Source organism: Canis lupus, unplaced genomic scaffold (assembly GCF_011100685.1).
Source record: "Canis lupus familiaris isolate Mischka breed German Shepherd unplaced genomic scaffold, alternate assembly UU_Cfam_GSD_1.0 chrUn_S1294H1471, whole genome shotgun sequence".
NCBI lineage: Eukaryota > Metazoa > Chordata > Mammalia > Carnivora > Canidae > Canis > Canis lupus.
The window spans coordinates 8,067-24,718 of record NW_023330118.1 but is presented as its reverse complement, the minus strand read 5'-3'; the positions used below and the strand labels follow the sequence as shown (position 1 = coordinate 24,718).

The following is a 16,652-nucleotide window of genomic DNA, read 5'->3' as shown; positions in this document are numbered from 1 at the left end:
CCAAACCACAAGGAGAAGAGGCAGCCTGTAATCTATCAAGTGGCACAGATTAGCAAGATTATTCGCAACGCCCTTGGTGGGGGGGGGGGAATGGGGAAAGCAGAAGAGAGGAAGAGGGGAGGAGGTGGAGGAGGAAGAGGGTAGGAAAGGTGAGAGGGAGAGAGGGAGAAGGAGAGAGGAGAGAGAGGAAGGGGGGGAGAGATCGAGGGAAGGAGGAGGGAAGGGTGAGAGGAGAGAGAGAGATAGAGAGAGAGACAGAGAGAGAGAGATAAAGAGAGACCTGCACTCCCAGTACAATACAATACATTGCTGGTGGGAGAGAGGGAGAAGGAGAGAGGGAGAGAGAGGAAGGGGGGGAGAGATCGAGGGAAAGGAGGGAGGGAGGTGAGAGAGAGAGAGAGAGAGAGAGAGAGAGAGAGAGAGAGAGAGAGAGAGAGAGATAAAGAGAGACCTGCACTCCCAGTACAATACAATACACTGCTGGTGGGTTAGAGGGGCAAAGAGGGTGGTTGTAAACCGGGTGGGAGCCAAGGTTTGGCTCTGCTGGCTGGCTCGTCCCTGGCATGTCTTCATCGCAAGGTGGCCTCCTCATCCGTGTCTTCCTCGAAATCTTTGACGTCAGCACTGGTGGACTGCCTGGCCCAGGCTCCCCTTTCGGCCTCTCGTTCTTTATGCGACTTGAATCTCCCAACGAAAATTTTGCGGTAGTTCAGGAACATGCCATTCATCGCATCAATGGCTCGCTCTGCGGACTCCTGCTTCTGGAAGTGCACAAACCCGTAGCCCTTGGGCCCCTTTTCGTCGCAGGCCACTTTGCAGGACAGGATGTTGCCAAACGCCGAGAAGATGTTGTACAGCGCCTTGTTGTCGATGGTCTTGCCCAGGTTCTTGATGAAGACGTTGCCCACCCCACTCTTGCGGAGCGAGGGGTCCCGCTGGGACCACATGATGCGCACGGGCCTGCCCTTGATCACATCAAAGTTCAGGGTTTCCAGGGCCCGCTTGGCATCCACCGGTTGCTGGTAGTTGACGTACGCGTAGCCCAACGAGCGGCGGGTGATCTTGTCCCTGCAAATGCGGATGGACAGGATGGGCCCGGCCGGGCTGAACTTCTCATACAGCATTGCCTCTGTCACTTCAGGATGCAGGTCGCCCACGTACAGCGAGGCCATAGGAAAGTCTGGGTTGCCTTCGGAGCCCCGGCTGGTCTCCGCATCCACATCTGCAGCCGCCGCTGCCGCCGCCGCCGCCGCAGCCGCCGCCGCCCGCCGCCGCCGCCGCAGCCACCCCGCCGCCACCTCCGCATCCGCATCAGCCTCCCCCGAGGAGGGCGCCGCAGCCTCCGCTACTGCCGCGGCTGCTGCTGCCGGCGGCCGGCTTCAGCCGCGCTGGCCTCCACAACCGCTGCCGCCAGGGCGGCCTCCGCCTCTTCCCCCACTGCCAGGGCCGCCGTCGCCTCCCCCTGGGTGGCCTCCCCCACTGCCTCCTCTACTGAGGCCTCGGCCTCCACCTCTGCCTCCACCTCTGCTTCCGCCTCAGCTACGGAGGCCTCCGCCACAGCCTCTGCCACGGTCGCCGCCGCAGCCTCCGCCGCCGCCGCCGCCGCCGCCGCTGCCGCCACCGCCGCCGCCACTGTCGCCGCTGTCGCCACGGTCGCCGGTGCCACCAGGCCGCTGCCGCGACCTCCCTTCCCGCGAGCTGGGGGACGGAGGGGCGGGAAAAGGGCAGGAGGGCGGGTGGGCGCTGGAAACCCTGGGCCGTGGGCGCGAGCGGGAGCTGGGCCGGGACCCGGGGCCCGGGGCCAAACCGATCCCGGGGCGAGTTCCAGGTCACTTGGAATAGCAAGCGAGCGCTGCCAGGAGCGCGCTGGTGCTAGTCGCCGCAGCCTGCAGCCTGCTGCTGCCGCCGCCGCTCAGTCGTGGGCTAGTGTGCGGGGCGCGGCGGGCCGGCTGTGGTGGGGGGGGCCGGGGGGTGTTGGGCGTCTTGGGTCCGTGCAGCTGGGCAGGCTTCTGGCTCTTTGGTTCCCCCTGTGCTGCCGCGTGGCTGTGGGGCCGCAGGCTGTGGGAGGGGGGCGGGAACGGAGCCTTGGGGCTGGGGTGGTGGTGAGTCTTCAGCCTCTCAGGTTGCCTGGATTATATGAAGAGGAAGGCAGGAAAGGGTTTCTGCTGTGGACTGCGGAATACCGTTTAGATTTAGAAGGTTTTGTTTTATCCCCCCTTTCCCCATAGAACAGTTAAATAATCAAATCAAGTACCTTGCAAGAGCGGGTGGGTGTCATGGAGAATACACTTGCCCGGCCTAAACAAAGCCAAGAAGAATGGTTTTCTTCACATTCAGGGGTTCTCCCCACTTCCGCTCATACACACTCTCCAACATCACCGCCACCAAGGAAACAACACCTACTCTGAGCAGGAGCTGGGGCCAGGGGCCAAGCTCCCCCTGCAGCCTGCTGACCCCGTTTTCTCAGAGATTCCCGCCCCCCTTTCCAGCTCTTTCCCTCCTCTGCAACACTTGCAGAAGAGGGAATAAAGAACACATATTCATTCATCCATAATACCATGCCACAAATATTTAGGGAACCTGTGCTGGTCCCTAGGGATACAGGGATCTGGGAAGCAGCAGACATAAACTGGTTTGAGCTTGTCCTTGGGAACACACAGTCTGGCTGGAAACCGCTGTCCCTGCTCCAGACTAGGGGGAGAACTACAGACCTGGGGTTCTTCTGCAGTGCCCCCCCCCAATTCCTCCTGCCCACCCAGCCTCCTACATGCAGCCCTACAGAAGGCGAATCAAGAGCACCCTGTCCTTAGTGCTGTCTTCAATGAAACTGTGAGGAAAGCCACACCAAGGGCTGGGGACAGGGCCTGGTCCAGAGCCAAGCACTGGTTTGTTCTTGGCTCTGCCCTCAAGGTGCTAAGGTTACTAGCATGAACCAAGAAATACACATCCATGCTCAAACCAAAACCAAAATCTGAAATCTCTAGAATGAGGTCCCTGGTCCCAGCAGTTCATCGGCTAATATTTGTGAAAGCCTTATCAACTACTTGGCACTGGAGCTAAGGGACAGGCCATGTGATAAGTGAGCAGTGGGTGTTGATGTGTTGGAGGTGTGGGGCCTGGTGATACTAGGTGAGCAGTATGTGTTGTGGAAGCAGAGAGGCCACACAGGGCCAAATGCTGAGTGGATAGACAAGTGAACAACCATTAGAGTCGAGTGGTAACAGAAGCTAGGGCCCCACTAGCTCCAGAAAGAAGGACTCAGCCGCCAGCTCTCTGTGGTAGGAGTCAAGTGAGGCTGCAACAGAAGACAAAACCCAAAGATGAGCTCTGATGAGTAGCAGTCCACCGTGTCGAGGCAGAAAGGAAGGCATTCCAAACAGAGGGATCAGTCTACGTGCACCCAAGACCATGTGGCCTGCTAGCACACACAAAGCCACTTCCAGTCATGCCCAATAATCTGGCATGGACAGAGATCATTGTCTCCAAGAGCACATCAGGAGATGGAGCTGGAAGGTGTGGAGCCCTGCAAAGCAAGCTAAGGTGCTTGGACTTTGTACCCAAGCTCACGGGCACCACTCAGCACGTTCAGGGAGGGAATCGTTGTGATCTGATCCTTAGAATGAGTACAAATTAAACATCGATACAGAAGGTAGTTTAAGAGAGCAGACCTTAAAAAGTTTCTCCTTACAAGAGAAAAATGTTTAACTATGTGAGGTGATAGGTGTTAACGAAACTTACTGTGGTAATCCTATATCTCTATCTATCTCTATCTAGCTTTAGCTATATCTGTCTGTCTGTCTGTCTATCTATCATCTATCTATCTATCATCAAAATCATTGTGTTGTACACCTTTCCCTTATACAATGTTACACGTCAATTATATCTCAATAAAACTGGGCAAACCCCTCCCCCATCGATACATATAGATACATAAATATGCCTCTGCCCTCCCCTACATACAACTGAGACAGAGATGATAGAACAAAAAGACAGACGTGACCAGTTCCAAAAGAGTCAAAAAACAACCCTTCCCTCTGTCCTTCCTTTCCTCTTCCCCCATCGATACATATAGATACATAATATGCCTGTGCCCTCCCCTACATACACTGAGACAGAGATGATAGAACAAAAAGACAGACGTGACCAGTTCCAAAAGAGTCAAAACAACCCTTCCCTCTGTCCTTCCTTTCCTCCCTTAAATAGGAGTTTCTCGCTTACTGTGAGCCAGGCATTGAATTTCATGGGCTTTGGGGTCAGGAGTAAAAAAAATGACAAAACCCTCAGGACCTCTCACTCCACTCAAGCTCAGGCTGCCCATACAATAAACAGAAATGCCAGCAGAGGGCCATAGGTACTATGTGATTGGACTATGGTGACCATGGGATTTCATCTGCCCAGCACATATTCTCCTCCTCCCCCCTCATTCCTCTGCCCATCCCAACCGCCTTCTTTGAGTAAATAAAACTGTTTCTGTGGTGACTGTACCTAGGCAGGTTGCACGTGACAGGACAACCTCCAAGCCTGAGGAACTGACCCAATCACTGTCGGGTGTGAGGCAGTGAGAACCTTTCCATCGCTGCTGGAAAGCATCCCAAGGTGGCTGAGAACAGACACACAGACATGTACCTGGCCAGCCTTGCAAAATCCAGCCCACTGCCCCTAGACAGAGCTAGTGCCAACAAAGGAAAAGGACAGAGACGAGACGTAGGAAAAAGCCTGCTGTACACCCAGTGCTTGACCAAGGTGATCACTGTCACTGCTGTGAAGAGCCATTTCTTGGGGGTCTAGATTGCTTGTAGGCAGGAGGCAGACGAGCTGTGCCTTACTCCCTCCAAGAGGGACCCGAGGAGGCAGAGGCCAGGGGAAAGCCATGATTCCTGGGGGGTGGGGTGGTGGTAGGGGATGTGCAGGTGACAAGAAGAACTTCTTGGCCCATGGGTAGGAGACAGAAATGCCAAGCAGGACCAATGCAAAGGGCCAGGACTCAACAACATCTCTTTCTCTGGCTTTGACTTCCAGCCCACAGAGCCGACAGAAATCAGTGAAGCGGCAGGAGAAGGAGGTTCAAGGAAGTCATGCTATGGCCAGCAAATTCCCAAACTTGTCAATCCTGAAGAAGATCCCTAGGCCTCTGAACCTCCCGCAACAGGAACAGGGCTACTAAGTGACAAGGAGAGCAAATGGGGAATGCTCTCCAAGTCCTTTCTCACAGAGGCCTCTGTGGGGGGTCCCTCCTGGCCAGTCCCTACCATCTACAATCAAAACTCTTCTGACTACTAGGCACTGTGACAGACGGCAAAAATGATGAGCCCTGTGGAGCATCAGTGGAGGGAGAGAGAGGTCTTTTTCCTTGGGGAGGAAGTTTTATTCACTTCATTATCCAGTGATTTGAAAAGTACTTATTGGAGGGGCCTATGCTGTACCAGGCAATTCTTCTAGGCCGGAGGTCCCTGTACTCAGGAAGCTGAATTTCTAGTAGGGAAGACAGCCAATAAACTCATCAGAAAATTTAAAAGCATTTAAAGGTTGCTACAAATGCCCTCATGGAAATAAACAAGATGGTTGGTGCCCATTACCTAGAACCACCCCTCCCTCCCCAAAGAAAAAAGTGGCAAAGGTCAGGAATGGCTTCTCTGAAGACATGATCAGTGGTCAGTCCTGCCAGGAACCAGGGGGAAAACCTGCCCAAACAGGGGGTGCTGGAGGGGCAGAAAGGATGCCAGTGTGGCTGGAGCCCAGTGAAAGTGCGGGATGGGAGGACCAGAAGAAGGTGCAGAGGTGGGAAGGAGCCATGATGAAGAGGTTCGTTTTTACTCAAAAGTGCTCTGGGGAACCAAAGAGAGGTCGGAATCAAGGGAGTGCCGTGACCTAATCATATTCAATAATTCTCGCTGGCTGCTCTCCGTGGAGAAATTCAAGTGGGCAGGGCACAAAGGAAGGTAGGAAGACCTATTTGGACCCTCTTGCAGTAGTCCAGTCGAATGATGGCAGTGGCTTGGCCAAGACTGGCAGCATGAATTTGGAGAAGAGTGCATGGGTTCATGTGACAATTTTGGAAGGAGAACAGTCATTGCTTGCTGATGCATTGAAGGCAGTCGGTAAACAAACTTAAGAAATGAATGATTACTAAAAGAGTATTCCCTTTCAAGTTTGATCATAGAGGTGTTGTGTATGGTGATAGGCAATATGGAAAGCAGAGGTGTGGTAGGTTTGGAGAAGGGAGAGAAAAACAGTCAGGGGTGTGTGTCAAGAGCTCTTATTTGCACATGTTAGTGTCTGGAGTCTATTGGTCACCCATAGCTGGGAGAGGCAGAATTATTGAGACAACAGGACACAGATGGTATTTAAAGTCAGAAGACTGGGCAGGAGCACCTGGGGAGAGTATAGTCAGGGGAAGAAGTTGCAGGGCTATTCCCTGGGACACGCCCACATTTAGAAGTTCAGTGGAATATGACAAGCCAGCAGAAGAGATTGAGAAGGACTGGGTGTTAAAAGGGCTGGCCCCAAACCTGACTTGCAGGGTCCCAGCCTCAATGTCCTCACTCAGGGCCCTGCTTTCAGTGCTTCTGGCTGCACGTGCATGGGAGTTGGTTTAAACAGGGAGGGCAAGAGGGGATCCCTGGGTGGCTCAAGCGGTTTTAGCGCCTGCCTTTGGCCCAGGACGTGATCCTGGAGACCCGGGATCCGAGTCCCGCATCAGGCTCCCTGCATGGAGCCTGCTTCTCCTCTGCCTGTGTCTCTGCGCCTCTCTCCCTCTCTCATCTCTCTCTCTCCTCTCTCTCTCCCTCTCTCCTCTCTCTCTCTCTCTCATGAATAAATAATTAAACCTTAAAAAAAAAAACAGGGAGGCAAGAGACTTTGTGTGCTAGGGTTTAGCTTCTCTTCCTGTTCATTTCTCAGTGGAGCTTTCAAAAGAGATAGGTTTAAGTCCAGAGACATTTCAAGAGTGTTTGGAGCCAGCACTGCTCTTCCATTTCATATGGCCCCTTCCTTCCTTCCTATCAGGAGGGAGAGAAATATGGAAAGAGTGGGAATGTATTTCAGAAGCGAGGGGAAAAGAGTAGAAAAGAATGGAAGAAGGTAGCGAATGGGGGCACTAATGGGGAGAGGGACAGATCAACTCCACATACAAAAATGAATCAAAACACCAAAAACAGTGATCTACATAAAGAAGTCTATTCCTGTGAATTTCTCATTGGCATAGCTGTAAGAAGGACGCCTGGGGAAAAGAGAATGAAAGCATAACTGTATTTTGGGGTAAGGAAATCATTTCTGTCAGTTCACACTGTCCCCCCAAACTCCCCCAAATGAAAATAATCATGAGATACAAGCCAACAACAACAACAAAAAAAAGCAGCCTTGGGCTTTTAGTTAGGAAGAACTGGAAAGGTTTGGATGTGTCCCCGTTATTTAACAAATAATAACAATGATTATTATACTATCTTGAACAAGTACAACACATTGAGCCAACAGTCCTTTGGATCCTCATAAAGTGAAATGTTAAGGAAGACAGATTCTCAGTACGTGCTCTGAGTTTGAATTTCAGAAACTCTAATTAAGGTTCTTAGGAATTTCTTTTATAACAAATACTTTTGCCCCAACCCTGATTAGGAACCAAGAACAAAGGGCTATCTCGACTGATGATTTTCATATACCGTTTCAGATATGTTTGTCCCTGGGGACCAATTCTCCTTTCAGTATATGCTTACAATTTTAACCAATGCCTTTCATTGTCATAATCTTAGGCAGTTTACAGACACGATCTTATAAAAAAATATATACCTATAGATAGGCCACAGGCCATGACTTACTAGCTGTGCTTACCTCATTCAAGTTGCTTTACCTGTTTTGTTTTTTCCTTTATCTTTGGAGTCTTCATCTGTACAAGCAGATAGTTGTAAGGATGAAAAGTGATAATATATGGGAAATGTTTTTCCCAGTGCCTGGCATGCATTCAATGCCCAACACGAGAGACTCCTTATAATGCCATTTCCCTCTGTCTTGAGGATATCCTTATTCAGCTGGGTTTTGAAGGCCCAGTGTCTTTCCTTTCTGGTGTCCAAGGAAGCCTGGCTTTTTCTCCTAACCAGGAGCAAAGTGTCCATTCAGAGGGAGTCTGATCCTCTGAGTCACATCCCAGGTTACGGCTGGATTTTACTCTAGGCAATTAACTGCCTGATTGTCCAGCCTAAACTCACTTTTCTTACACCCTCATCCAGGTTTCCCTTAGTTCTCCTGACCTTAGAACCTTTTTATAATCCACCTTTTTATTTGTCCTGAGGTCCAAGGACTTTACAAGTCAATACATGAAAACATGCTCTTTTCCGTACTCAAGAAAACTGCCCAGAAGATTTGATAATATTCATGGGTTACGGATGTGTGAATGGCTGATTCTCAGTACTCTTGAGTTGTTGAGCAATTTAAGTTCCCACTCTATATAATAAATGTAAAATGAAATCCCCTTCCATACGGTAAAGTCTTGCTAAAGTCATGATGGCTACCCGTAGGACCTCCTCCCAAACATACACACTATCTTTTTAAAACTATTCTTTAAAACGGAAAAAAGAAAATGAAAATGAAAAGCATTGTTCTCACTGAAAGGAAGTCATGCACAGGGTAAACAAAATCGTGATGACGAGAATGTACAAAGGAACTTATGATAAAAAGCAAAGGTTCAAGACCTCACCACTTCTCTACCCCTTGTTGTGATCCCCAGGGTAGAGCATTTTATTTTATTTTTATTTTTATATTTTTTTAGTTCCATTGTTTTTTTGTTTTTTTCTTATAAATTTATTTTTTATTGGTGTTCAGTTTGCCAACATATAGAATAACAGCCAGTGCTCATGCCCGCCAAGTGCCCACCTCAGTGCCCGTCACCCAGTCCACCCCACCCACCCCGCCCACCTCCCCTTCAACCACCCCTAGTTCGTTTCCCAGAGTTAGGAGTCTTTCATGTCTGTCTCCCTTTCTGATATTCCCACTCATTTTTCTCCTTCCTTTCCCCTTTATTCCCTTTTCACTATTTTTTATAGTCCCAAATGAATGAGACATATAATGTTGTCTTCTCCGATTGACTTATGGCATAGAGCATTTAATAATTCCTGTTTGCATTCTTCTGACACTTACCTCTTACAACTAAAGTGCGTAATCTGCTATTTCATCAATATCATCAATTTCAGACATCATCAATTGACCACATTCTGCTTACGAGGAGTATATTTAACTCACTCAGGTGTCTTCAATCTGCCCTCAATTCTTTCTCTTGGTGTTTATACTTTCTTTTGATGTTTACTTTCCTCTATTTGGTGACTCCGTAACATTTTATTTTATTTTAAAACATTTTGTTAGTTACCATACAGTGCAATATTGGTTTCTGGAGCATAATTCAGTGGTTAATCACTTACATACAACACCCATAGTATTCAGCACAACAAGTGCCCTCTTTAATACCCACCACCCACCTAGCCCATCCCCCACCCGCCTCCCTGCATCAGCCCTCAGTTTGTTTCCCCAACATTGAGAGTCACTATGGGTTGTTTCCTTCTCTCCATTTTTTCTCCCCCCCCTCCCATATGTTCATCTGCTTTCTTTCTTAATTCCACATATGAGTGGATAATGTGGTTATTTGTCTTTCTCTGACTGCCTTATTTCACACTCTAGCTCTATCCACATCATTGCAAATGGCAAGATTTCCATTCTTTTGGTGGCTGAATAATTTCCATTAAACACACACACACACACAACACACCCACCACCACACATCACATCTTTTTTTATAATGCATCATTGATGGACATTTGCCCTCTCTCCATAATTTGGCTATTGTTGATAATGCGGCTATAAACCATTGGGGTGCATATACCCCTTGAATCTGTATTTCTGTATCCTTTGGGTAAATTCCTAATAGTGAAGTTGCTGGATCATAGGGGTAGTTCTATTTTTAATACTTTTTGAGGAAGCTCCACTGTTCACCAGAGTGGCTGCACCAGTTTGCATTCCCACCACAGCGTAAAAGGGTTCCCTTTCTCGCATCCTTGTTACTACCTGTTTGCTTTTTTGTGTTGTTAATTTTAACCATTCTGGCAGGTGTGAGGTGGTATGTCATCATGGTTTTGATCTGTATTCCGCTGATGATGAGTGATGTTGAGCCTCTTTTCATGTGTCTGTTAGTCACATGTTTGCCTAGAGTAAAATCCAGCCACATGTTATTCATGTCATGCCCATTTCTTACTGGGTTATTTGGGTTTTGGGGGGTTGAGTTTGGTAAGTTCTTTATAGATTTTGGATATGAACCCTTTAACTGATATGTCATTTGCAAATATCTTCTCCCATTCCGTAGGCTGCCTTTTAGTTTTGTTGTTTCCTTCACTGTGCAGAAGCTTCTTATCTTTTTTTTTAAGGTTTTTAAAAAATTTATTCATGAGAGACACACAGAGAGAGGCAGAGACATAGGCAGAGGGAGAAGCAGGCTCCCTGCGGGGAGCCCAATACAGGACTGGATCCCAGGACCCCAGGATCACGCCCTAAGCCCAAGGCAGACTCTCCGCCACTGAGCCACCCAGGTGCCCTAGACCGGTTTCTTATCTTGATGAGCTTCATTTTTGCTTTTGTTTCCCTTGATTCTGGCAATGTGTCTAATAAGTTACTACAGCCGGGGTCAAAGAGATTTCTGTCTGTGTTCTCTAAGATTTTGATGGTTTCATGTCTCACATTTAAGTCTTTCAACCATTTTGAATTTATTATTTTGCATGGTGTAACCCTTGTGGTGTTTTGTGGGGGGGGGGTGCATATACTTTGGTCAGTTGACCTTGATTTTATAAGATGAGCTTATTGCCATGCCTATCTTTCCCTTCCCTCAATTTCTTTTTTTTTTTTTAATTTTTTTTCATTTATTTATGATAGTCACACAGAGAGAGAGAGAGGCAGAGACACAGGCAGAGGGAGAAGCAGGCTCCATGCACCGGGAGCCTGATGTGGGATTCGATCCTGGGTCTCCAGGATCGCGCCCTGGGCCAAAGGCAGGCGCTAAACCGCTGCGCCACCCAGGGATCCCTTCCCTCAATTTCTTTTCCTCCTTTCTATCTCCTCTTCCAATCAGGCTCATAACCATTTGCATCCACTTCTGGAAACCTAATCAAATCTTTTCTGCTTTGAAAAGTAATACAGCCCTTTACCTTCTACCTTTCAATGAATCTCTAATAATATTGACCATAGAACCACATTTCTTCACTGAATTCAGGCTGGGCCACTAGAAGGAGGTTAATCTTAGTATCAAGTTCAAATCCTCCCTTTTACCTTATTCCATTAACTTCTGAAAGGTCTGCTGCATTTGAGTTTCATTTACATTTAACTTATGCATCAAATTCCCTCTCTCTCCCACTTTCTATTTCTCCCTCCCTCTGTATCTGTCTCTCTCACTCACACACACACCACACACACACCACACACACACATTAAATGGCTGCCAGGCAATTATCATTAAACAATTTAATGCTATAACAATTTATAAAATGGGTGGTATCATAATCTTCATTTTATAGCCAGAAAACTTTGGTAGCAAGTATTTAAATAACCTGCCAAGGTCTCACAAGGTGTAAGAGGTAGAGCCTGGAATTTGATTCAAAGAAAGGCAGCCTCATTCCAGAGTTGGTGCTGGCCACCACTATGTTAAACTGCACTAAACATCTCCCTTTTGCTTAATCAGGATCCACAAATACACCCCATGCTGTTAAAACAGGTGGAATAGTGCACAGATAAACGAAGAGTGGTTGACAATCCATCCCCTTCCTATCACGACCCCCACCAGCCCCAGATTCTGGGGGTTACAGAAAACAATAATGATGTTTTGTTTTTCTTTTTACACTTTTCTCAAGCTCATACAACTCTAAAAACAGGTTGACATTTTCCTGAATAGGTTTCCTTCCTTCCTTCCTTCTTCTTTCTTTCTTTCTTTCTTTCTTTCTTTCTTTCTTTCTTTCTTTCTTCTTTTCTTTCTTTTTTCTTTTCTTTTCTTTTTTCTTCTTTCTTTTCTTTTTCCTTCTCTTCCTTCCTTTCCTTCCTTCCTTCCTTCCTTCCTTCTTCCTTCCTTCCTTCCTTCCTTCCTTTCCTCTTTCTTCTTGTCAAAAGTGGCCTCATGCACTTTGCACTTTTATGTGACTTTCTACATTCACAGAACAGGTTAACGCACACAGATCAAGTTATTTCCATTTTATTAAAGTCTGCTTGATGACAAACAAATGTATGCAACAATGCCCTGGTTCTCCCATGTTTTATTTTTGCAGACAACAAGACAGAAGTCATTTTTACCTTTGCTCCCTTTTCCATGACCTGTCTTTATTTTTCTCAGCTTGCTTTGAAGACTTTCTCTTTATTTTTGTTTTCAAAGCAATTGGTTTACGGAGTTTTTGGTTTTGCCTCATATTTGGAACACTTTCTACCATTATATTTTCAAATACTTTCCTGTCTGTCCCTCCCTCTTTTCTCTTCAGGGGCACCAATTACATGGAGGTTTGGCGATTTGATAATGTCCCACAGGTCAATAAGGCTCTTCCCATTTATGTTTGTTTTATCTTTTATTTTTTATTTTATTTTGTTTTTTAGGTTTTAATTTAAATTCCAGATGGTTAACATACAGTGTTATATTAGTTTCAGGTACACAATATAGTAATTCAAAGCTTCTATGCATTACCGTGTGCTCATCACAATAGGTGCACTCCTTCATCCCTATCACCTATTTAACCCATTCCCCCCACCCACCTCCCCTCTGGTAACCATCAGATTGTTCTCTATAATTAATAGTATTTCTCTCTTTTCACATTGTTTACATGTTTTGTTTCTTAAATTCCACATATGAGTGAAATCATATGGTCTTTGTCTTTTGCCAACTGGCTTATTTTGCTTAGCATTATAGTCTTTTGCTCCATCCATGTCATTGCAAATGTCAAAATTTCATTCTTATTTATGGCTGAGCAATACTCTATCTGTCTATCTATCTATCTATCTATCTATCTATCTATCTCCCCACCTCTTCCTTTTCCTCATCCACTCATCAGTTGATAGACTCTTGGGCTGCTTCCATATTGCAGATAATGCATATTGCAGATAATTGCAGATTCCATATTGCAGATAATGCTGCTATAAACATAAAGGTGCATGTATCCTTTTGAATTAGTATTCCTGTATTCTTTGGGTAAATACCCAGTAGTGTGATTGCTGGATCATAGGGTAGTTCTATTCTTAACTTTTTGAGGAACCTCCATTCTGTTTTCCACACTGGCTGCACCAGTTTGCATTCCCACCGACAGTACACGAGGCTTCCTCTTTCTCCACATCCTCGCCAGCACCTATTGTTTCTTGTGTTGTTAACTTAAATGTGTGAGGTGATATCAATTGTGTGCGTGTGTGTGTTTTAATTTGAGAGAGAGAGAGAGAGAATGAGTGGGAGGGTGGAGGGGGGCAGAGGGAGTGAGAGAAGCAGGCTCTCAACTGAACAGGGAGCCCGGCACAGGGCTCGATCTCAGGACCCCGGGATCACAACCTGAGCTGAAGGCAGATGCTTAACAGACTAACCCACCCAGGTGCCCTCCTCATTGTGGTTTTGATTTGCATTTCCCTGATGATGAGTGATGTTGAGCATCTTTTCATGTGTCTATTGGCCATTTGGATGTCTTCTTTGGAGAAACATCTGCTCATATCTTTTGTCATTTTTTAATATTGGGTTATTTGTTTTGGGGGAGTTGAATTTTTAAAAGTTCTTTATGAGGGGATCCCTGGGTGGCTCAGCGGTTTGGCGCCTGCCTATGGCCCAGGGCCTGATCCTAGAGTCCTGGGAACGAGTCCTGCGTCGGGCTCCCTGCATGGAGCCTGCTTCTCCCTCTGCCTGTGTCTCTGCCTCTCTCTCTCTCTCTCTCTCTCTCTCTCTCTCTCTGTGTGTGTGTCTATGAATAAATAAATAAAATCTTTAAAAAATAAAATAAAATAAAAGTTCTTTATGTATTTTGGATTCTAGCCTTTTATGGGGTAAGTCATTTGCAAATATCTTCTCCCATTCCATGGGATGTCTTTTAGTTTTGATGATTGTTCCCTTCACTGTGGAGAAGCTTTTGTTCTGATGTAGTGCCAGTGGTTTATTTTTGTTCTGTTTCCTCTGCCTCAGGAGACATATTGAGAAAGAAGTTGCTACAGCCGATGTCAAAGAAGTTATTGCCTGTGTACTCTCCTAGGATTTCTATGTTTTCAGGTCTCACAGTCAGGTCTTTAACCCATCTTGAATTTGCTTGTGTATGGTGTAAGAAAGTGATCCAGTTTCGTTGTTTTACATGTTACTGTCCAGTTATCCCAACACCATTTGTTGGAGAGACATTCATTTTCCCAGTGGGCATTCATTTCTGCTTTGTCCAAGATTAATTGGCCATATGGTTGTGGGCTCATTTCTGCATTTTCTATGCTGTTCCATTGATCTTTGTGTCTATTTTGTGCCAGTGCCATACTGATTTGACCACTACAGCTTTGTAATATAACTCAAAATCCACAATTGTGATGTCCCCAGCTTTGCTTTTTTTTTTAAGGTTGCTTTGGCTATTTGGGATCTTTTGTGGTTCCATGCATATTTTAGGATTGTTTTGTTCTAGTTCCATGAAAAATGCTATTGGTACTTTCTTGGGGATTTCATTAAATGTGTAGATTGCTTTGGGTAATATAGACATTTTAACAATATCTGTTCTTCCAATCCATGAGCATGGAATGCCTTTCCATTTCTTTGTGGCATCTTCAGTTTCTTTCATCAGTGTTTTCTAGTTTTCAGAATACAGGTCTTTCACCTCTTTAGTTAGATTTATTCCTGGGTATCTTATTATTTTGGGTGCAATTGTAAATGAGATTGTTTTCTTAATGTCTCTTTCTGCTGCTTCATCATTGTCGTATCGAAATACAACCAATTTCTGTGCATTTATTTTATGTCCTGCAGCTTTACTGAATTTGTTTGTCAGTTCTAGCTATGTTTTTGGTGCAGTCTCTCAGGTTTTCTATACAAAGTATCATGTCATCTGCAAATAGTGAAAGTTTTACCTCTTCCTTACCAATTTGGATGCCTTTTGTTTCTCTTCATTGTCCAATTGCTGTGGCTAGCATTTCTAGTACTCTGTTGAATAAAAGTGGTGGGAGTGGACATCCTTGTGCTGTTCTGAGCCTTTGGGGAAAAGCTTTTTCCCCCATTAACGATGGGGGAATGTTTCCCCATTAACGATGTTGCTAGCTGTGGGGTTTTCATAGATGGCCCTTGTCACGGTTGAGGTATGTTCCCTCTAAACCTATTTTTTATAGAGGGTTTTTATCATGAATGGGTGTTGGATGTTGTCAAAGGATTTTTCTGCATCTTTTGAGAGGATCATCATGTGGTTCTTATCCTTTCTCTTATCTTTTTTTAAAAGATTTATTTATTTCTTCATGAGACACACACACACACACACACAGAGAGAGAGAGAGAGAGAGAGAGAGGCAGAGGGAGAAGCAGGCTCCTCGCAGGGAGCCCGATGTGGGACTTGATCCCAGGTCCCGGGATCACGCCCTGAGCCGAAGGCAGATGCTGCACTGTTGAGCCACCCAGGTGTCCCATATCCTTTCTCTTATTGATGTGATGTATCATATTGATTGATTTGTGAATGTTGAACCACCCTTGCAGTCCAGGAATAAATCCCACTTGATTGTGGTGAATGATTTTGTAAATGTATTGTGGAATTTGGTTTGCTAGTATTTCACTGAGAATTCTTGCACCCATGTTCATCAGGATTATTGGCCTGTAGTTCTCTGTTTATCTGGTTTTGGAATCAGGGTAATGGCCTCATAGCATGAGTTTGGAAATTTTCCTTCCACTTGTATATTTAGGAATAGTTTAGGAAGGATAGGTATTAACTTTTCTTTAAATGTCTGATAGAATCCACCTGTGAAGCCATCTGGTCCTGGACTTTTGTTCATTGGGAGTTTGTCAATTACTGATTCAATTTCTTTGCTGGTTACAGGGCTGTTCAAATTTTCTGTCTCCTTTAAGGTTTCAGTTTTGGTAGTTTCTATGTTTCTAGGAATTTATCCATTTTTTTTCTAGGTGTCCAATTTGTTGGCTTATAGTTTTCCATAATATTCTCTTATGATTTTATTTCTGTGGTGTGGGTCGCTGTTTCTCCTCTCTTGTGATTTTATTTGTTTGAGTCCTTTCTCTTTTTTCTTGATATGACTGGCTAGAAGCTTACCAATTTTAATGATTGTTTTTTTTTCAAAGAATCAGCTCCTCGTTTCACAGATCTGGTTTCTTGTTTTTGTTTTTAGTTTCTATATTATTTGTTTCTGCTCTGATCTTTATTATTTCCTTCCTTCGGCTAGTTTAGGCTTTGTTTGCTCTTCATTTTCTAGCTCCTTTTAGGTGTAAGGTTAGGTTGTTTATTTGAGATTTTTCTTGCTTTTTGAGGTAAGCCTGTATTGCTAGAAGTTTCCCATTTGACGGGCACTGAGGGGGGGACTTGACGGGATGAGCACTGGGTGTTATGCTATATGTTGGCAAATCGAACTCCAATAATAAAATATACAAAAGAAAAGACGAAAAAATAAGTTTCCCATTTGAACTGGTTTTGCTGCATCCCAAAGGCTTTGTACCATTGTGT

At 45.6% G+C, this 16,652-nt stretch overlaps 1 protein-coding gene across 1 annotated transcript; it reads right to left on the bottom strand.

Moving 5' to 3' along the window:
• Nucleotides 1-406: 406 nt before the first annotated feature.
• Nucleotides 407-1,252, bottom strand: LOC119878248 (polyadenylate-binding protein 1-like 2). The gene has a single exon (XM_038588925.1). It carries the CDS (start codon nt 1,170-1,172, stop codon nt 570-572), a length of 603 nt encoding a protein of 200 aa, XP_038444853.1. The 5' UTR covers nt 1,173-1,252; the 3' UTR covers nt 407-569.
• Nucleotides 1,253-16,652: the final 15,400 nt, after the last annotated feature.

Coding starts and splice junctions, on each gene's coding strand:
- LOC119878248 (XM_038588925.1), bottom strand. CDS start 1,172: ATGGCCTCGCTGTACGTGGGCGACCTGCATCCTGAAGTGACAGAGGCA.